The sequence below is a fragment of the Alligator mississippiensis genome, chromosome 6 (genome assembly GCF_030867095.1).
Source record: "Alligator mississippiensis isolate rAllMis1 chromosome 6, rAllMis1, whole genome shotgun sequence".
NCBI lineage: Eukaryota > Metazoa > Chordata > Crocodylia > Alligatoridae > Alligator > Alligator mississippiensis.
The window spans coordinates 13,256,903-13,279,473 of record NC_081829.1 but is presented as its reverse complement, the minus strand read 5'-3'; the positions used below and the strand labels follow the sequence as shown (position 1 = coordinate 13,279,473).

The window sequence follows — 22,571 nt, the reverse complement described above, 5'->3', positions numbered from 1 at the left end:
TTGCTGGGATCATTTGACCCCAGCAGATTTCCTGCCTATGGCATGGAGCTGGACTTGATGATCTTGCGAGGTCCCTCCTAGCCCCTAATGTCTATGAGTCTATGAGGGGCAGGGTGAAAAATCTCAGGAGGGAGCAATGGTCACGGCCAGTCTGGATGGTGAAGGAGATTGGCCAGACAGTGACTGGAGCTGAGAGCATGCAGCTGGGGTCTTGCCTGTCATATCCTGTATTATATCCCAACTCCTGCCACATTGGATGAGACCATCCATCCAGTCTTTTTAATCTGTCCCGCTCCCTGCTGTGGATCATAGCATTGATCCAACCCATCTGGCTTCTTGCCTTTAGCTTTAGCCAAGCCCTGATGCTTCTAGGGAAGCCAAGCTTCACCCCTCATTAATGCCCCACTTGGCTTTGCAAAGCTGCAGCGATGGATGGGATGGGACATCCTTTGTGACCCCTCCAGGGGTGACACACTGGCACTTTAAAGCTTTAGATTTGATAACTCCAAACTCTGAGGGCTGCACATGCCTCTTGGAGCAGATGCTGCTCCAAGAGGGAGTGCTGTGCCTTGTCACCATCCTGCATTTGGTGAGCTTCCTAGGGGTATAGTTTACCATCCTGTGAGTACATTCAGTATATTAGATAATGCCCAGAACAAAGGGCAGCTGCAGCGGACAAGCAAACTGGTATCCCGTGACTGTACCTTGAAAAACATATTTCCTGGGGAGAGGGTTGGTCTTATAACCCTGCTCTGCAAAGCACTAGGCCCTGATCCTCTTATGTGCATCTTGCAATGCTGTGGCAGCTGCTGCAGTCTGGCTCCCTGGGGTGTTCCCAGCAGTATGGAAGAACAGGCGGAGGAGCTGGGGGCCGTGGTTGTGATGCGCCTGTCGCTTTAACGAGAGTATTGTGGTTCCCTGGGCAGATGCAACACATGAAAGTTACGATCCTCACTTAATTCACTTTCTGCTGAGCAGGTCTGGCAAATTGAGTCCCCATGGATTATTAAGGCAAAATGAATCTGGGGAGAACCCGCAGGCAAACAGAGGCTACCTTAATAGCCTGTGAAATTAAAGCTTCTTATGTAGTTACCAATTAGCTGTAATTGGATTAAAGGCGCAGTGCAGGAGGGTTTCCAACCAGAGCCTCAGAGAAATAAAGATACCACCTTTGCCCTGCTGCCTTGTCCATCCTGCCCTCGCTCCTCCTATCCTCAGGCCTTTTCCCACAATGACTCCCAGGAATTATCCTGTCCCTCAGTCAGGGCCCATCTGTAGCAGCTCCTGAGGGGCCAGCAGGGTGGCACATGTGACCTGATCAGCAGTCTCGGACCCTGCAGTGCCTGCTTGTCCTGTTCCTGCCCTCCTAGAAACCAGTAGCTTCTCTGCTGCATATTCTGGGGTTCATCAGTGGTGCCTGGAGTGTGAAATAGAGGAGCAGTCTGTCCCGGGTGCCAGACAAGCACTTGCTTTGCTTCTCCCCTGAGCTGACTGAGCCTCTTACGGCCCCACTGTGAGCATTCTTCATGCATGCATACAGCCCCACCTACTCACCAACTCACTCACTCACAAACCCCCAGCCCCAGCTCACCAGTCTTCTCATGCCAGCAGGCACAGGACCTACACAGGACAGGTTTTCAAGAAGCACCATACATTGGGAGCTGAACTCATGCGTGTAGTTCGGCTGTACCACCCCCTTGTTCTAACAGAAGTAATTTCCCCCCCTTGAGCTGTGTTGTAGATGTGCATCTGTGTAACACATGTCTCTGTGTATATGTATGTGAAGGGCGGCTGCATGGGTGTTGTCTTGTCCAACACTAGTCCAACAGTGTCTGGGACTAGTAGGTATGAGACTGTTCTGAGTGACTCATGTGCAATCTGCATTTGAGTGTGTGTTGGCGTGGGCTGGGGGAGAAGATATGTATGTTTCTTGAGACACATCTATTATATTTCATGATCTTCATGCCTGCATGCAGAAAGAAGCAGTCCCCTTAACACATGCACACACACACTGCCCTGCTGTTGTGGGCAGCGTAGGGATATCTGTTGTGATTCATGGTGGAATTTGCTGTAAGAAGTTACAGGACAGCATTTCATGGTCAGAGCCAAAGGCAGTGACAGGAGTGAGCGTACGATGAGATGACCTTTCAGTCCATTTATCAAAGCGCCGACAGTACCTGTTTCCAGGCAGGTAAAGCCATAATAAAAAATGGAGCAAACAAAGTTGTTCTGCAGCCAAAGCCTGGAGCAGGATGCTGCAGAATTAATCTAATGCACAATAAAGCATCACCATCGACACATGAATGGTACTTTCTGTGAAGTAAATTAAGCTAATGGGCAGTTTGCTAGTACCAAGAAATACAGGTACTAGATTAGCTGTGCATTAACTACTGCATGGTAGTGCACATGTAGACACTAACTGGGAGCAATTTGCTCCTGATCACCTTGGCAGCAGGGGGCCACGGGGAGGGGAGAGGAGGTGGGGACAGGGGGTGTCCACAGCTCTGGTGTGGAGCTTGGGATCACAGCCCCAACTCAGAAGCACTGGCTTGGGACGATGCCCCATGGCCAAGTGATAGCAGTGCCATGAGCTCTCCCCTGTTTTTTTGCTGTGGGGACAGGGAGGTCTCTGTCCCTGCAGCACCAGGCCAGGCACAGAGAGCTTCCCCATGCCCTAAGCCCTGCCATTGCACATGCAGTATGCCTGAGTCAGCTCCCACTCCCTGCCTGTGCCTGGGGGAAGCCGGGGGTTGAGAAGTGCTGGGACTAGGGGGAACTGCAGGGGGTAAGCAGTGCCAGGACTGGGGGAGTCATAGGGTGGTAAGCAGCACCAGGACCACTAGCTTACCTCCCTGTGGCTCCTCCCAGTTCTGGTGCTGCTTAACCCACATGACTCCCCCCAGTCCCAGCACTGCTTACCTTCCCTGTGGCTCCTCCTGGTCCCAGCGCTGCTTACTAGGGCTGTGCAAAATTTTGCCAGCTGTTTCATTTTGATGCTGTTTCAACTCATTTCGAACTCAAAACAGTGCAATCACAAAACGAAAGGCTTCAAAACAGCCTCAAAACAAAATGAGGACACTCGAAACATTTCAAAAGTCTTGAAACATTTCGAGTTTCAAAGCTGAGCTTGCTTGCAGCTAAAGAGAAATGAAGGAGAGGGAGGGGAAGAGCGGGGAAGGGCTGCTCTGACATTGACATCTGTAGCTGGCCAGTGACTGTGATCTTGCCCTGAGGTCCCTTCCAATCCCAGTGCTCTGGGAGAGATGGACAAACAGCATAAAAAGCATTGTTTGAACTGAGCGGTCTTTGTGCCTTCACACTTACAAGTGACACAATTTTTGCTCTGAACAGTTTGAGGTGCAGTTTCCCAGAAACCCTTGCACCTATCTCCTTGAAACTTGGTAGGCTTTGTGGCCTCAGCAGGGGTCACCATCCCTGCAGTTTTCACCCCACTGTGCCTTAACACGCACACAACATGAGTTTTGCTTTCAAGACTTTGAGGTGGAATTTCCCAGAACCCCCTATACCTATCTCCTTGAAACTTGGCAGGCTTCATGGCCTCAGAAGGGGCTACTACCTCCGCAAGTTTCATCTGAAGCAGACAGGAAATGACAAAGTTATACGCAGTTTCATGCTTCCCCCATTATAGCCTATGGCCAAAACATTGAAACAGTGTTGAAACAGCGAAATGGTTTCCATGAAATGAAGCGGAACAGTGGTTTCTAAATTAAATGAAACTCGAAACAAAACACTGTCCTGTCGAAACGGTGAAATGGAAGTTGAAACAAAAACTTGTCGTTTTGCACAGCCCTACTGCTCACCCCTCCAGTTCTCCCCAAGCCAGCGTTGCTCAGCCAGGATCCTGAGCTCCACATGGCTGGGAGCTATGCCCTACTCTGGGACAGCTCCCCACCCCCCACTGCTGCCCGGAGCCCAGGCCTGACCCCCATGCCCTCTGCCACTGGGGGAGCCTGGAGCTCCCCCTGGCTGCTGCAGGGAGGCAGAGTAGGGCAAAGGGGCAGGAGCAGCCCTGGACTCAACTGCTCCTGTTGGGAGCAAATTTGCTCCTGATGTGGGTGAACGTGTAGACAGTATTCCTGGGCACAGTTTATTGCACCTTATTCTAATGTGCAGTAACCTTAAGGTGCACTAATTGCACATGTAGACATAGCCAGACTTCTGTAAAATGGAGATAATAGCACTTCTATCCATCTCCTCCCAGGCTTGTGTAATGGGAAAGTCTGTGAGGGGCTTGGATGCTGGCAGGGTGTATCTGTATCCAGAGTAGAAGCCCTGGGCCTCTGCAGAGATCTGTGCATCTTCCAGGAGCAGGTTACAGTTTTATGACCTTGATTCCTTGTTCCATTGCTAGGAATCTGCTGGAAGCTGGTGCCATGTTGTGTTGAGTTCAGCTCTAGCCCAGCCCAGAGTGGAGATACCCACATGCTGTGCCACCTCACGCAGATAGTACTTGTCAGCAATATGGCTGTCCGTGATGTAATATACCCTTCATCTTGACACAGCTTACAGAGAAACAGCTCTTCCCATTCTCCCATACCAGTTTGCTCAAACTCTTTGATTTACTCAAGAGCTGACTGTGTGCGTCTTCCCTCACAAACTCATTTCACCTTGTGCCAGGCCCCAGAGTGATGTGTGTGGATCCAGCAGCTGCAGATTAAGTGGCACAAGGGACAGTCAAAGGACAGGAATGACAAGCTCAAGTAACTTGTGCAACACACTTGAAATGTGTGCATCACATAGAGAATAACTGCCTGCTTCTGCCCCCTGCTAACAGAGCCCCTCCTTTTGCGCAGATGGTAGAAGTCTCTGCTCTGGTACCAAGTCCCACTCTGCTGCAGCGAAGCATCCCTGGCTCTTAATCCACAGACATGGACTACAGCTGGCCTGTGTAGCCCCGGAGGCTCTAGCCTATTTGTTCAAGGAATTGGTTTGGCAGTAGGCAGCGCATAGGATGGAGCTGGGAGCAGCCCTCACATGAGCAGCAGCAGCCAGGCAACTGCACCTTGTGTCCTTGGCTGTGACTCTCCCAGATCCAGGGAAGGAATGGGATAGGTCTCACAGTGACCTATCCCTCTACCCTTTCCCTGCCTTATCTGCTTGGGACAGAAGCTCTTTGGGGCAGAGACTGTCTCAAGCTGTGTTCTTGCACCAATACTGCATGGGGCTGTTGAGGTGTTACTGAGGTCTAAGCAGCAGTGGGGCCTTTCCCATGTCAGTAAGGGAGAAGAGCTCAGACCTGTGGGTCTGCTTAGTTCCCCAGCTCATCTGGTCGGGGACCTCACCCCTGGTCCATGTCAAACACTAAGAGCCCCTGGAGCCCTGTCTGGTTAGGACGTCTCTAGGGGCATCAGTGGCAGTCCTGGACATTTCTCTAACGCTGCACCTGTGGTTTGTTCACCTAGGTCCGGGTAACTCCTCATCTCCTGGAATCTGCCCCCTCTTGGACCTTCGTGGGAGCATGAGGTGGCAGGATGCCCCAAATGACAGCGAACTGTTCTGAAAGCAACAACGAGACTCCGCGGAAGATGAGCGCAGCCCGAGGACTGCACTGAGCCAGCACCCTGGGTTCATCTTGGTTTCCTTTTCTGTTCCTTCTGGGCAGTCACACAGTTTTCAGGCACTTGCTGTGACACCAGAAAAAGACACACACGAACACACGCACACCTGCGTGTCCCACAAACCATCCCACCCAGCTTGAGGGACCAAAAGAGGTACAACAACTCCACCTGCTGGCCAGCGTTCAAATACCACCGGTAGCTTTAACTCCAAGGTGAGGACAGGAGCTGGACAATAGTATTTCCAGGCGGATGGTGAGAAGGTTTGTTCCAAGGAAGAGCTTTATTCAGCAGCGTCCTGATAGGAGTCCTTTGTCATCCAACTGAAAGGTTATGTCAGCTGTTCTGTTCTGAACCCCTGGTGCAATGGCTTTGCAGTACGAAAGGGGAGTTTCAGTAGCTAGCATGAAATAGAAATTAATGCATCAAGTATCTGGGACTAAGGCAGAGTGAAACCTGCAAGATGAGGGTAGGTAGGATCTCAAATGACTATTTTCTTCTTTTTTATTTCTGCCGCGTTTGTATGTGATTAGCGTGACCCTTTTCAGTTTAGATGAGTACCAGTTGGAAAGGAAATGTATGGGGGCTCGGCAGCCAATTATTCTGCACTTAATGAACTTGGTACTGGGGACAAAACTACACGCTGCCAAGCAGTTGGCCAGCTGGATGAGCTAATTGCTCCTCACTTTCTCAAAACGGCCACCACGTGGCTTGCAACCCCAAAACACAGCCAGCAGCTACAGTGTTGCCAATTCTCACAACTGTATCACAAATATTGGGATGTTTGGTTAGTGTCTTAATATTCCAGCTTCTGTAATCAAGAGATTGCTGGAAAATCTCAGCTCCCATTAAAAAAAGGAGGAAAAAAAAAAAAGAAAGATGTTTCTAATCCTCTGGGTGGTAGATAAAAAGCTTGGAAGCATGAAGTGAGCATGATCTGCTGTCTCATAAAGCAGCTGGCAAAGAAAGAACCCCAAAACTATCATTTTATTTAAAGAAAACAAACTTCATATGATTTTTAAGCCAGTCTCATGATCTTGGGGGACTTAACACATGGTTTTTTGAATACTTGAGTCTGGCAGTACTGAAGAGCTGCTTCCTATACAGCTATTTAGGGCTTTTTAAAATAGTATAATGAATGTTTTTATTTTAAGTGCCTGAATATAATTTTACCCAGCGCAGTCTCTCCATCCAAGGATAACGTCTTTTTTTTTCCAAAGAAGGAGGAAATTCCAAACAGAACAAAACAACCCACACCCCAGCCCTGCCTGTGTTACAGTAATGATAACCATCATAGTAGTGAAGAAACCAAGGTCAATGCTGTGCCTTTAGCCAATGCCGCTGGGCCTTTTGCACAGTATGAGGTGAGTGCATGAGATGCTGGATGCTTAGGAAAGGTGCTGGATGGACAATCATGAAGTCCCCTGTATATTCATGGACAACACAGCCAGTGCACCTCCCACCCTGCTGCAGCCAGTGTATCTCACTGCCAGTAGGCATAGATGCCCTGTAGTAGGGAGATGGCTTGTCTGTCTCCAAGGGTAACCTGGCTTTCTGTGTTGAAATTACAAACCCATGGGACAGGCAGGGTTTGTCTATAGATGGAGTTGTCCTTGATTCCTGCTTAATCCCATGTGTATATACACTTATTCAAGAATAAGTGAGCCTTGTTCTACTGGGTATACAAAGGTACTTTTACTCCAGAATTAGAGTCCCTGCACATGGAGCTGATCAGGATGTCATAGTTAATTGTCAAACCAGAATCCCAGATCCAAAGAACCCCGAACTCTGGAGAAGCTCAGATCCCTTCTGTGTGAAGAGTTTAGTAGAAGGAGTAGGGAGGTGCAGAAGTCAGGGGCAGAATACAAGCAGGGAAGAGGTGAAGCGAGCCTAGAAACCATGCAGTCTGCTAAGTGGAGACCAGACACAAGGGATCTTATAGCTGAGGGGTTGCTTCTTCCCTCAGTGCCTTACCTCCTTGTGGCATGTCAGGGACTGGAGCAATCACCCAGCTTAGGAAAGTGATTTGAGTTGCACAGCTAAAAGGCACCATGTACGAGATACTGGTGAATAAAATGCTAGTGGGAGACTCAGAACATAAGGGCAGGTGTCAGTGGAGAAGCAAATGGCTTCATTAAGTCAGCAGTAAAGATAAGCCTGCAGCATCCATCCTGTCCTGTGCACTGGCTGTTGGTGCCACAGCAGGGGCTGCTTCCCAGCAGTGGTGCTTTTCTAATGCAGCAAGAACGGCGTGGTGGCTCCCACAACTGGGCATCCTTGGTGCATAATCACCCTTCTCCATCTTGTCACTGTTATGAAAGGAAGAAAAGAGGGCTGGTGCCTTTTGTAATCACTGCCTAGTCCTCATCACCAAGGCTGTGTCCACGCTAGCAGAACTAGGAGCTGTCATTCCACACGGCGGTACCAGAGACTGGGCTCAGGTGTTCTTCCCTCTTTGTTGTCTAAGATGCCCTTCCTTGTGCTCTGACCTGCTCCATCTATCCACACTAATGTTCTCCATCCTGCCGCAGCAGCTCCTGCACAGATGCTTCCCCAAGTTGACAGGGAAATAACAAATGAGGGAGTTTTCTCTGGAGTGTCACATACCAGCAACGAATCTGTCATGCTCAGTGAACTGATTGTGCCAAAACTGTGGGCCAATTTCTCTTCCACCTATTAGGTAAGTAAGCAAACTTAGGCAACTAAGCGCAATTCTGTTCCACCCTGCTCAAGTCCTTGAAATAATATTAATACAAGAGGTGGGCAGGTCCTCCTCCTCCTTGCTGCTTTTTTGTGACTCAGTCTTCAGGGTCAGACAATGGCGTGTTACAAAAGTAGATGCACTGATGGATATTCAGAGACTTGAACAGCATGGAAGATAATCTCACTTCAGTGCCTAAATTCACATGGGCCTCTATTAGGTGGAACAGAAGCTGGCGTTACGTCTTTCCACTCACCAGCTGCAATCCTTAGTATAAATTTATTCTTTTCAGTAGAGCTCTGCAAACTTTTTTTCAATGAATAATAAATTTGCTGAAACATGCAGTTTCAGGGGCACTGAAATTATTCCCGAATTCAGCTTGAATTTGGCAAAGAGTTTCCAGTCCAAAACAAAGGGGGGGGGGTGCAGGGGAAGAAACTTGAAAAAAAAAATGGGGGTCAGCCTGAACTGAATTTTTTCCCCCCTCAGTTCAGTGACCAGACTTTAAAATCTATTATTCACACAGCTGTCTTCCGAACACCGCTGAGGTCAGCCTGGATGGAAAGAGAATTACATTTGATTTCTTTTTAACGTGCTCCTTCTCCAAGACTGAGACCCTTTTGCATTAATTAAGTTTCCCAAGGCGTGATTTTTGGTTTTTTAGAGCTGCATTACTGGAAAGCCAAAACCAAGGGCTTAGAAAGGAAAAAACTGAGCCTGAAGTCCTCCTGCCTGCACAGAGGCACTGTTGTAACAGCATGGGGTGCTGAAAATGTTACAAACATTTGAGCGGACTATACTCAACCCGCTTAAGAGAGACCCTGCCATGCAGGTCAGGCCCCAGATTTGCCCAGATTTAAAATTCACCGCGGAAATATCTCTGCATTCCAGATATCGCCAGGCCACTGAAAAGCTAAGACAAGAAACAACTGTTGTTTCTGCAGGGCCCCTGGTGCTGGCAGTGTGCAAGGCAACTGATAGGCACAGAGCCCAGACCTGCAAGCTCTGGGTCCTGAAGTGGTGCTTGCACCAAAACAACCACAACTGCAGGCAAAGGCAGGTGTAAGGGCAGGGCAGGGGGTGACATGTGGCTCAGTCAGCCACTGTTTGTTGTATGCTTCCCCTTTCCTCCAGGGCAAGGGAGGAAGCTGCACTGATTCTTTACCAAGCAGAGCCAGCTTCCTCCGCTCTGCTCTGCCAGCACCTGCAGCTCAGTGCCTGCTCACCGTGTGGGCAGCAGACAAGCAGCCCCATACCTGCTGCTCTGTGTTCTCTGTTCACGGAGGATGTAGAGGTGTAAGGACACATCCCTCGCAACTCCTGGCCAGGCATGTGAGGCAATTCACAAAAAAGCCCAGGTACACTGTCCCCATGGGTGACTCATGGCAGGTTCAGCAGTAAGTCTGAGAAGGATCAGGGCACCCCAGTAAGCAGAGCCAGGCTGACCTGGGGATGTTGAACAGGAAAGTAATTGATACAGCCAGAAAAATCAAGTTCATTTCAGGACAAATGCAAGGAAATCTCTTTTTCCTACATGGAAAGCAACCCATCCCTGCAGCTGTACCAAGACCTCCATGCCAGGGGCTAACAGAACCAGGTCTTTAGTCGGCAGGGAAAGGGATTTCCTCGTCCTGTTTCTCAACAACAGAGAACAAGTCAGAGGCTCTTTGCAAATGATCGGGAAAAGCTGTATGACACAGCATCCCTCCAGGAGGCTCACTCCAAGTGCTCCTTCCAAGTCGCACTAGGGAAGAGCTCCAGTGAAGCAGCCCATGGCACAATTTCTTCTAGGTCACAGGCAGGGTTCCCCAGGGGGAAGCCACTGCCTGGGAAGTGCCTACAGGTGTCTGCAGCCCAGGCCCAGATCTGAAGTCAGTGCTGATGAGCAGGGATTGGAGAGAGCTGGGAGCCACCTGGGAACAGAGAAGGGATACATGGCACACCTTTGCTATTCATTATTCTTCTGGAAACATTGCCAGCAGCCCTCAGTCCTGTCCCACTTCCCTCCCCGGCACAGTTTCCATTTCAAGAAGCATCTGTCCAAAACAAGCCCAGCTTCCTTAACCATTCTTTTTCTTTGTAAATCCAAGGACTTTCTTTCATGAAAGTGCAAGTCCCATGACTCAAGCAGCTGTGCCAATTCAACCAGGTGCTGAGCAGTCACCAGTCCCTGCTGGCACCTGCCCAGCCATGGGTGTCCAGAGGCTACAGCCAAAAGACAAACCATGCGGGAAAGGCAAGGGGAAGGGCAGATGAAGTGGTAGGGGCTCTCACTGCACAGGCACACAGCTCTAAGTCCTACCCATACCCAGGCAGGGGCTGGGAAACACTGACAGGACAGCTCAGTTCTGCTCCCAGCTTTTGGTGGAAACTCCTGCCTGGATCTCGCTGCCATATGAGGAAAGACAATTTGCAGCAAATGGCTTCCTGTAAAAAAAACCCTGAAGCTGATGCAAATTGCCCAACAACCCATGCTGGATCCTGGTGCATCTCCCAGAGCAAAAGAAATGTCCTTCCGTCCAGCTTAACCACCCATTCCCAGATCCACTGAGTGGTACAGAAAGCTTCCCCTGAAGCCACTGCTTCTTGCCTCCCTCCAGCTGGTAGGACTCACTGTGACAGTATTAGCGTAGGGTGTTGCACTGCAGAGCCAGATGAGGGGTGGGGAGGAAGGGGAAATGTGGAAAGAGCCTGTTGTCAGAGGTTTTATTTATTATTTGTGCAATGGCTAGCTGCATAGCAGTGGCAGGGCTAAAGAAACAGAATGGCTTGGCTGGGGTGATATTCCTCTTCCCAGAGAAGGAAACAGCCAAGGGTGAAGTTACACATTACACTTAGAGCATACTAAATCTGGGGAGTGTTAAGCAGTGTTAAAATGAGAAAGTGCTGTGAACAGTTGCGCATTAAGGGTCAATCCTGTTTCTTCCCTTGCCACTATGGGGCTGGCAAGCAGAGGCATGGCTAGAAGCCAGGACACCTCGGCTAGTTTATTCCTGCTCTGGGGAAGTCGGGAAGGGGACTGGGAGTGCTGCATCCTGGGATGCTGGAGTACTGCAGATTGCTGGTTTGTCTCTCTGGAGCAGACTGAAGTTACCCTAACAGAAGCTAGGTAGCAAGGCCCAGAATTAACCCTTGCCTGAAGTGGCATAATTTTGAGACTCTCAGAGGGCACTTAGCCTGAGTTAACAAGCTTCATTGATCAGACGCTCATATTTTAAGTGCCCTTAGTATGGCCTAAGTGTAACTTCACCTCCAGCTGCAACAAAGGTGAGACTGCTGGACACAGAGAGATGCTCTGGTTCCCTCTAGGTGCTGGCAAGGCCTGGCCTGTCATGCAGCGCAGCAAGGCAAGAGCTGGCTCTGAACCTTCTCTCCGCACTGCCAGCCCCTTGCCGCAGTAGGACGGGGGACCTGCCCCTCCCACCCAGCAGAGTTCAAACCTTTTCAGGCAATAATTCTGAGTCAAAACAGCTGTTTTCTAATAAATGAATGAAGCCTTTTCCAGGGACCCACCTCCCTGTGATGCCAGGGAAAGGCACCCAGATGCTTAGACTGCAATACATACCCCCCGGCCTCCAACAAGCCAAATACAGAGTGAGGTGACCAAGCCCTCAGGGGCAGCAATAGGCACATTCAGCCTCCTTGGCCTTGCAGCTGTGCTTCTGCTGCATTGTTCATTTCTTTCTTTCCCCCAGACCTACCCTGAGACTGAGCAGAGCACTGGGGACCAGGTCCACACTGATGTGTAGGTGTCTGAGTCCTATTGGGGTACCTCAGGACCTCTGTGGATCTTGCCACTAGGCTCCAGTTCGGGAGAGCCCTGCTGGCATGGCAGACAGCACTTAACACAGGCTTCACATTAAATTCATGTGAAGCACATCATTCAAATGAAATATGTGCATTTCTGAATTGGGAGTTTAAGTGCATGCTTAACTCCCCACACTGAGGAGCCAAAGCAGATCTTCATATGCTCACAGAGAGCTCGAGTTTAAAGTTTGGCTCAGACACTGTGCTACATTGGGACTTGAAGTAGGGATGTGGCCTTCTCCTACATCAGCAGCTACATAGAAACTTCATGGAGGACTGGCTGGATTAGAAACCACCTGATGCAGAAGAGGACATGAATCCGGTTATCTCACCACTGATCTGCTAACAGGAGACCAAGACTGCACCCTAATCGAGGGCAAGAGCCCTGTACTCTTGGCACATGGTACAGCCAAGATCAATGGTTTTATTCCCTGCTTAAGAAATGGACTAAAACATGGAGGAAGCATTATTCCAGGTTTCAGTGTAAACCTATAAAAAGAACAGAACTCAGCCTCCTACCTGATTTACCATCCATGTGAGGATTTATCTGAAGAAGAAAAATCTGTTGTCATTTAAAATTTGGTAGAAAGAAAGCCCGCTCCCTTCTCCCTCTTTTTAAACTTGACAGATATAGGCACTGGTGCTTTGAGATCTTTTTTCAGTTGGTTTGTTTTTATAAGACTGTATTTGTAATGTGAAATGAGGATTTCTTTTCTATTCTGTAATTATAAAAGTCGAAGAAGTTTCATCCAATGGCTGTTTTGGTTTTGTGTATTTTCATTTCTTGTGCAGTTGAATCGATTAAAAAATGTTGGGTTTTTTGCTTTTTTTTTTTCCTTTAAGAAAATGCTGCATTCTCTTACTGCTGAGCTAAAGATGGGCTTTTAAGGAAGGGCTCATCCATCTTTTTGTCCTGTGTCATTGACTGGTTCTTTTTAAAGAGACTAAAAAGAGACTTGTAATCACCTCCTGGAACTTCAAGCTGCCATAGCCAATTTATTGCCTTTCCCTGTTGTGTGTCAGCCCAGGTAATTTTGTCCTCTGTAGTATTTAGATCTGAATCATTCCCCACCTCGCTAAACAAAGACCAACTTCTTCAGAAATCAATGGTGTCAACTCCCAGTGGTCCAGCTGCAGGAAATTTGAGAAATTATAGCTTAAAGGATTTTTAGAAGCATTTAACTATGTACTTAACTTAAAGTGCTTGGAATACCCCCATGAAAGCCAATGTTAAAAGAAGCCCCATAAGAATCATAGGCTTAAAGTCTTCCCTGGATCATGGTTATATAAGCAAATGCTTCTGAGAATCAAGAGAAAGGATGTCTGCAATGGAAAGGTCAGTGAACCTACATTCCTACAGAGATTACAAAAGGGGTGGGCAAAATATGGGCCACGGGCCATATCCTATGTAGTAATTGTTGCTACTGCAGGGGACTTAGACTCTGTGGCTAAGTACAGGCAGTCAAAAAACCCAAGGCTGAATCGATTCAATCTTTGCAGGTTAGTCTAAGCTGCATAGTTGGAATCAATAAGCAAGTGAACAGACATTCATTTTTGATTCCAGAAATACAGCCACATGCCTTCAGTAGGCCAGGCCAGAAGCTGGGGGGCACTAGAGCAGGCCTCCCTGCTTGGCTGGAGAAGGCAAATTGGGACAAGGCTAGCCTACCCACCCTGCAAGGGAGGGTTCACAGGAGCAATACAAAGCATCCTGGGATGCTGGCGTTAGTGTGTTAGCTTGAATCTGGAGGGGATCTGGGACAGAAGTTCAATAAACCAATTTACCCTGAATCAGTTAAGTCTGATACTACATCCAACCAGATTTATCTTAAACTGGTTTTGGATATTTTGAAATCAGTTTATGTGCACTGAAGTTATTTTGCGTTACAGATTTTAGGTGGCTTCTGATCACTTATACCAGTTTGTGTGTAATTTCTGCCCCTGCCTGTGTGTTAAGTGCTGTGTAAACACAGTTTGGGGTGGGGAGAGGGCATCTACAGAAGTTCACTGGCAAAAGTCTGTGTAGTATAGAGACAGATCTACTTATTAGAAATAAAACTTCATTAGAGCATTATCATTATAGAAAGAATCCTTGAAAATTAAATACTTTCTAATTTGAAAGTTAATGGGATTCAAGATTAAGTGTTAAATTTCAAGGTGGGGGGAAAAAAATCAGAATGAATACTTCCTCAAAAAGACAGGGAGAAAGTGAGATAGAGAGGATTTACTGAAGTATTTGACTGGATTATGCATTTTATCCTGACCATCTCCCTAATAAGCTATCAGTGAATATTCTTCAAATTCCCCCAACAGCTCCATGCTTCAATGGAAACTATGTTTCTGAATATAGGATCTGAATTTATTTGGGCTGGCAGTTGGGTCTTCCCATGCGTACACAGTGCATGACTGAATGAGAACCAGACTAGAACCTCTTGCGGTTTGTATCAATAGATATGATCCTGCAGTGAAGAAGAGAGATGAAAGTAGTACCCAGCAAGCTATAGACTGCAAACCTAGTTGCACTGTATGGCTAGGGACAGACATTACACATAAACCAGTTTAAGTGTTCAGAAACTGATTTAAACCTGTAACAGAACAGACATTAAATGCACATAAACCAGTTTAAAAATGGCTGAAACTGGTTTGAGATAAGCCTGGTTGAATGTAGTATCAGACTTAACTGATTTGGCTCAAACCGGTTTATGCAATGTCTGTCCCAGACTCCTTCCTGATTTAACTTAAACCAGAGTCCTCCAGCATCCCAGATGCTTTGCAGCCCTGGGTGGGGCTGTCTGCTCCAGAGAGCTGGACTGGCCCCTCCCCTCTGCTCCCTAGCTGGAGCTCCGACAGAGATGGCAGGCACAGTAGCATCTGCCTGTCTTCCCTGTGCCCCCCTTCCTTGCTCAAGCAGGGATTCCCCTCTCCCCTCTGCCACAGCATGGAGCATAGCCATCTTGTGGTATGCTAGCTAATGCTGAAAGGTGTCTGTGTAAGGCAGACAGGATAAAGGCAGACAGGACAATGTCCACTTAGGGCTTTTTGGAGCTAATCAGCAGGTCAGCTGGTAATGTCCCTCCATTCCTTCCTTGGAAAGAGTTATTTAAGAAGAGCTTGAACTAATGAGAGAGATTTTTGTTTTCTAATGGGCTGATAAATGCTCTGTTATCAATTCCCTGCTGGGCTGGTCAGGAGCCGCAAGGTGGAGGGGAACCCCTCCCTAATCAGAGCATCCTGCTGAGGCCTGGCCATGCCCCACCCCCTCAGCTCAGCAGTGTGAAAGGGAAGGGAGGGATGCTCTAGCACCCCCTCCTCCCCCGGCTTCCAACCTGAGAACTGCAGGCACGTGCCTGCATTTCTTCAGTCCAGAGGGGATGTCTGGTCAGTTATAAACCAGTTCAGCCTAGCCAGGTTAGACTAACCTGCAAAGATTAAATCAATTCAGGCTCAGGCTTTTTGAATGTCTGTCCCTCACCTATATGGGCTCTTGTGCTGTCAGCTCCCATAACCTGAGCAGTACCAGGCTAGGAAAATGCATGCCTGGGAGATCCCAGTGCATACCTGCATGCTGCTGGGAAGTTAAAAGGTGTAGTAATGGACCAATGCGTCTGCATGACATGAAAAGGGAAGCTGCCATTTCAGACAAGATACAGTATAAGTCCCTAGTAGCTGGGGGTAAAGAAGAGACCATATTATGGGCAAAAAACCAACCCCAGCAATTCCACAGGCCACCTCAGCAGCATGCTTGGAATAGAGTATTCTTCTCTCCCTGTCTTGAAGTGCTGGGTCCTTAGTTAGCTTACAACCAGCTCCTCACAGTAGGTCTCTGAGGTTTAATTAATTCTTGTTTATGAAGGGCCTAGGGACCTCCAGTTGGCAGCTGCTACTGTAGAGGCATGTGGAGCACTATCATGGACAAAGCAGCAGCCTTCAGTAGCTCAGCAAGAGCTCAAATTGCCTGTAGCTCACCTGGAAGTGACAGTGTAGTGGGAGGGCACCAGCACATGCTCTCTTCATTTGTCACCCACTTTTGGAAGTGCTTGTTACATTCGCTGAGGGCAAGTCCTGCAGCATAGCACAGTACAATGATGTTGTGGAAAGGCACAAGCATGATGAACATGTGTGTACATTTACAGCAATTTACTTCCTAACAGTAATGTACTGAGGGGTGGGTGCAAAGCACTAGCCCCAGACATTCACTTACAGGGGGGTGCAAAAACGACAGCCACCACCACTGCTAGCCCAGTCCTTGCTGCTGCCTGCAGAGCAGACCCTGGTAGTTTGGCCTCTGCTTCCTAACGCCATGCTGTTTTATCTACATGAAGTCCTGCTGGTCAGAGATGAGGACTGAGGTGCAGGGCACCTGGCTTCTATTCTCATCTCTGCCCCCAGATACATTACCACCAGCTGGGTCATTCTCCTCTTGCTTACACCACTGTAACCACAGGAACTCCACACTGCAGTCAACACCAAATTCAGACCTGGTGCAAGACCAGAGTTGAGCATGCTATATGCCTCAGTTTTCCTGTGGGATTCTAGTAATTATGTTCCTAGGCTGCTGTGAAGGTTTTATAAAGTGCTTCGAGTTCCTTTGATGAAACATGATATTTAAGGGTAAAATATTATTAAATTACACAATGGCTCTAGCAACAGTGAAAGAGACTGTTCAAATTGCATTAGAAAAAACTCATTTCCATCCAGAGAGTCAGGTTTGGAAGAAGAAGAAAAAAAAAAACTGCCTAAAGATGCCTGAAACCATAAAGTAGGCATCACTTAAAAAACCAAAAATAAAATTGAAATAATGAAGGATGGAAACTTTTAAACTTGAAAGGAAGGAAGGACAGTTGGTAGGTAGCTATATACACCCAAAGTAAAAACAACATTTTTATGTTTTTCTTTCATAAATGGAAAGAAAACAATTAAAAAAAATAATAGAATTATATTTGTTCCATTTTACCATAAGTTTTCCATGGAAAAACATATAGCAGCTTTCAAGCCAACTCTAGACTCTCACACTTAGTTATATAAATTGCTTGTTAATGCTTTTAAAGATGACTTTTTGGTGTCTGCTCCACAAAAACACTAGTTTGCACACAAGCAAAGTTCACAGTAGAGATTTCCTCTATTCATCTTTGGAGATGCAGTTGCAAATATTCTCACACACATTTTAAAGTGAAAGTTATTGTTTGTCCACTCTAATTACACAGGCAGTGTGCATGTGTCACTGGAAGTAAAACTGCTCATCTGTGTGTCGGTACCTGAAGGAAACTCATCTATAGCTGACGCAGTAAGGGATTGTTTTAGTTTTTTAAGCAGAAAGTTGTAAGTCCTGTCTCCAAGGTCATTGTAAGACTGTAATATAGATGGGAACAAATAACAAAACAAAACCCTGGACGGCCAGAATCCATGTCCATTGGTGATAACTTATTGTACTACTGGGAAACCCAGTCTCTTCTACTTGTATAACTATTATCACCCTTGAAGTAACATCATCTTGTGTGGACTTTACTAAACTGAGCACCTAGAAACCTGAGTTCTATTACTAGCTCTGCCACCAACTTTCAGTGGGCGTGTCTACACATGCAATTAATGTGAAGCAATAAACTCCGGCTCTTATTGCTCCCAGGTGCTGCAGCTACACATGTGCCCGGGATGACACAATATTGAGCCAGGTCAGAGCAACCCAGGCAGCCCTAGCTGCTCCCCACAGCTCACTATGCTGTTGAGGGGCTGGCTGGGACACAAGGGTGCTTCAGTGTGGGGCTAGCTGGCAGGCAGCCCTGCACTGAAACGCTCTCATGCCCCAGCCAGCCAGGACAGCATCTACATGTGCACTGCTGTGGAGCAACAAAAGGAAAAAGACAAAAAGAAAGAAAAACAAAAGAAAACTGCACAGCAGGACAGTACTTTGATTTACAAGTAGTACCCTGCCATGGAGTTAATTAGTTTACTCCAGCCTAATAGAGATGTAGACGTGCAGCATTTACTGCGCAACTAATTAGTCAGCTCCTTAGTAAATGTCTTGTGTAGATGTGCCCAGTGTTATTTTTCAAGTTATTTCACCTCTTTGTGCCCCTGTTCTGCAGTTAGACACTGAGATTACAACCCTGGCTGCCTTCTATAAAGTATTCTGAGAAGATCAGATTGAATTACCATCACAAGGTTGCTTTTCAGTGTCCAATAAATTAGCAGCTTTATGTTAAAGCCATAAAATCATGATTCTTTTACACCAGTTGTATGGCAGCCAGCTTGGAGCCTGTTCGCCCTTGATCCGAGCCATCATTTAGATGGAGAAGCTGACTCCCTTAATTAACAGAAGTGACTAATGGCAGAGTCAGCATCAAGATGGTTACCAGGCCTGGGGAGGGGCCTCTGCTTGCAAGTTAGAGATATGGTGTTACTAGCATCATTATTTTGACCCAAGTTAAATCCCAAACAGCTTTCTGTCCATGGGTATGAGATGCATACATAGAAGAAGGCATCTCAGAGCCAAGTAGGTTATACTAATTAAGCTTTGTAGAATCCCCTCTCGGACACATAGCAGGTGCTGTTTTTTGGGACATAGGAATTGCAATCCTGGAACAGACCAGGAGTCCCTGTAATCCCACTCTCCCATCTCTGATCGTGCTTCAGAGGAAGCTGTAAGAACCCCACAGTGGGCAGGTGTCAGTTAATCTATTCCCCACCCCCAACCCAAAGCATGTACAACTCAACCTGATCTCTAATAGTTAGAGGCTGGCTTGTGGCCTGCAGAAGGAGGTTTAATGCTCCTTCAAGTGTTTGGTTGTAATGCTGGATATTCTGTAACTGTAAGTGTCTTTGAATCGTACTAGATTATGGTCCCAAGAACTTCTCCTGGCAGTGAGGTTCACAGGTTGGGCATATGCCGTGGAAAAAAATATTCCCTTCTCTCATTGCCATAATTAAAGAATTAAGGAACTCCAAAACAGCAACCATTTCAAAAGACTCCAGTGTTTCTGGATGCCGGTAAATAGAGACCAGTATCCCCTCCCCAGCAAGGGAATTCAGGACAGCCTCCCTTTTGCTTGCCTTGAGTTAGAGCAACTGGAAACTTCAAGGTTTTAAGACTGTTCTTGTTCCACACTGGCATAGAACCCAAATCCTTCCCAGCTTTTCCCCCCAAATCTATTCAAAATCACTGCGAGAACATCAGTGGAAGACCTAGCCCAGGGATGTGCACCCACTGCCCACCAGGCTGCTGGCTACTCTGCGGTGGGACTTTGTTTCTCCTGCTGGGGATGTCCTGCTTTGCATCAATAAATCACTGAAGCAGGGACTTGACCCTGGGTCTCCGCCACCACAGGCACTGGGATCTTAAGTCAGTTTTTCTCTTCTTTTTTGGGCCTGTGGTTCTTTATTTATTTATAGGCAGAGAGCAGTTTCCCGGGTAATACTGATCGAGCTCCATACCACAATAGCAAATACCTAGTGCTTACAGCACTCCTCTGTGACATGGGAGACCTGCCAGCTGGGCTAAATGAATCAAAGCAGGGACTTGAGTGCAATGCTTCCCACCCTGAAGGCAAGTGCCCTGACTGCCAAGCTATTCAAAGGCAGGAGCATCTCTATCTGTGATCTGAAACCCCAGCTTGGGCTTGGGAAGTTTGCCCAGCAAAAGTTCATTAAAAACAATCAGTTTCCACAGCAGGGTCCAGTTGGAAGATCAGCATTTTCCAACAGAAAACTGCTTTCAGAAAAGTTGCTGCCCTGTTCTTGGCATTGGGCTGTCTTGAAGGTTATGTCCCAGATACCGCCAAATCTCTGAGTATGGAAAGCAAGGGACAGACTGGTATTTTAACTGACTGCATTTGTGCTGTCACTCCAAATTCCTGGTATGTCAAGTCCACACTGCTCTGCCACTATGTCCTCCCAGCCTGCATATGCTTCTGTTACTTGCCAGCAACATCTTTGATGTTGGGAAGTGAGAGGAAGGCCTAGGACTGGTAGCTCTACAGACCACCTGGCTGGCTCCACCAGACCTGTCACCCTACTAATAGGGTCCTTCTGCCCCTGCATTCCCCACATGGGGCTCCCCCTTCCTCTGGGTTGTCCCTGTGGGTTTTTGAGGGCTTATTGGGGCTCCAGGTGTTTAAGAATAAACCCTTATTTCTCTATGGCCACACCTGCCTTGGCCACTAATAAAGAACTCAGCTTTCAGGCTTCAGGCCCAACCTCAGCAACTATTTTACACCTTTGTAGACTTCCATCTTCATGTTCTGGGATCCCCACAAGGCTTAGGGGTTGCCTTTTAACCCTTACCATAAAACAAAGGGGACACACCCAGGTCCCCTATCTGCAGCCTCTTCCACCCCTGCAGCTGCAGACCTGTTCTCTGGTTCACAAGTCCAGATCAAATCAAAATAATAAACCAAAAGGTACAAGCCATCTTCTCTGCTAAAAAAAAAAAAAAAAAAAGTCTTCTTCTTTGTCAAAGCACCCTAGAGGCCTTACCTACCTAGGAGGCTTCCACTCCCAGGTCCCCTGGGTAGCTTACATACATATCTGCCTCTGCAACACATACACACACCACACTCCTCTCCCTCTGCCTTGGCCTGGTTTAAATCCTCTGACCCAGCCTGCTTCCGTTCAGCTGACCAGATGCCAGGTGTAAGCAGGTGCAGCCATAGCCAGGTGCAGCCAGGTGCTCATTAACCCACTGCCTTTATCAGTGCCAGGCTCAGCCTTCCTGCACTGTTATCTTTAACTGTCTGCTCTCTTTGGCCTCACTAGTAACAGGGACATTGTTCCAGGGCCACCACTAGCAGGCAGGTCACTGTTACTGACCTGTGTGCTGCTATGGCCCAGTGTACAACACTGTCTAGCTGTACCTCTGCTTGGGAGGGTCCCAGAGCTGAGCCCTCTCTTCCATATGCTTCAGGTGTGGGACACTGGGCCATGACTCCTAAAGGGCATTTAATCTAAGCAGCACTCAGGTACTTCTCCAGCAATGCCCCTCTTCTGCTGTTAACCACAAACCTGCTAACAGCAGAAGCAATGGGATTAAGTAGTCTACTCAGCATTGTTCCAAAGGAGCCCACTCTCTCCTGACTTTCTCCAAACCTCCCCATGCATGGTTTTGGGATGGAGCATCCCAGATACACCCTTCTGCTCAGCAACAGAATTAGACAAATGGGCAGGCATGTGCTATGCTGTCATAGTGCTTTATCACCATTATTCCAGCAAGCGCTGGGATTAAAGCACCCTTAGCTTTAAATTAAATGTCAAATGCAATTTATCAGGAATTGAAGGAGGGAAAGGGGGATTGGGTTGGGCGGGGAAGGAAAGAAAACCCCCAGCTCAGCAGAGCAGCAGTCAGGGCCAGGGGAGAATTGATCAATCAACTCTCTGGAAAGGTGCAGCAGTAAAGACTGCCTTCTAGGAGATGGCAGGTTGGGAACTACACCCCAGGCCCTCCTGAATGGTTCGGTAGAGCAAAATTAATTAGGGGCAACTGCCTTGTGGGGGGGCACTGACTCTACCATGCTGTGTGACTGCTGGGCCTGCCTTCTTTCCTTTCCCACTGGCAATGCTAGCCTAATGGTTTGGGGCTAATGCTGCACTCCCCTGCACCCAGTGCTGTTGTCTATGCTTGTGTAAAGTACTGCTGAATCCCAACAGCTGTGCACTCGCACACACGTGCAATGCAGGGCACTAGGGGGTCAGAGCCCTTCAGTTTCTCTGGTACTTTGCATTCAAGGGTCTTAAAGCAAGGCAGCACCACAGCAGCCTGCCTAGGGAGCGGTTGTGCAACTCTCACTTTGTCCACTGAGCGTGACTCGCTGATGAAGAACGTCTTGCACTCAAAAGCTTGTCTAACTTTATTCCAACCATACGGTTAGTCCAGTAAAATATATCACTCCCCAAAAATCCTAGCCTCCCACATCATTCTTGGACCATCATGGCTACAACATCACTCCAACATTACTACTAACTAGACGAAGTGTTCCCACTGCATGCATCAGAAAACTAAGGCCCAGTGAGGGGTCGGTCGCATGTAGGGCCCATAACAGAGCTTGGAACTGACCCTATATCACTCCTGGTAACTTAACCACAAAATTACCTTTTCTGATCTAGTGGCCCCATATAATACATTCAGTAGCATGGGATTTGGCGGACATATTCTTCAGGAGTAGTTACAGTGGCCCCCTGCTAGAGCTCTAGCCACAGGCTTGCTCACGAGGGCCAGAAGTGTGGGTAGCAAGTCCATTGTGGGCAGCACTTAGTAGGGAGAAAATGAGATCTAATAGAGAAAACAGGGTCAGCACGGAGGAGAGAGCATCATGGCACAGTGTCTGGGGTGAAGAAGCAGCGGATGAGTTAATTCCGAAGGGGAGCACTCCACAGCCAGCCCAAGGCTTGGTAGGGAAAAGCCAGGTGGACTAAATTAAAACAAAAAAAAAATTGATGGAGCAACAGGGAGTCTCAGCATCAGGGGGTATGTAACCAGCTGCAGCTAAGGGGACAATCAG

At 47.8% G+C, this 22,571-nt stretch overlaps 1 protein-coding gene across 3 annotated transcripts in view; it reads left to right on the top strand.

Annotated features, from left to right (window-relative positions):
* The window catches only part of NKAIN1 (sodium/potassium transporting ATPase interacting 1), a 225,884-nt gene extending 212,979 nt beyond the window's left edge, over positions 1 to 12,905 (top strand). For all 3 annotated transcript variants that reach the window (XM_019488897.2, XM_019488890.2, XM_014605006.3), the window contains one exon: positions 5,424 to 12,905. In XM_019488897.2, coding sequence (XP_019344442.1) covers positions 5,424 to 5,433 — 10 coding nt within the window. In that variant the 3' untranslated portion in view covers positions 5,434 to 12,905. The remainder of the gene's footprint in view (positions 1 to 5,423) is intronic.
* The last annotated feature ends 9,666 nt before the right edge of the window (positions 12,906 to 22,571 follow it).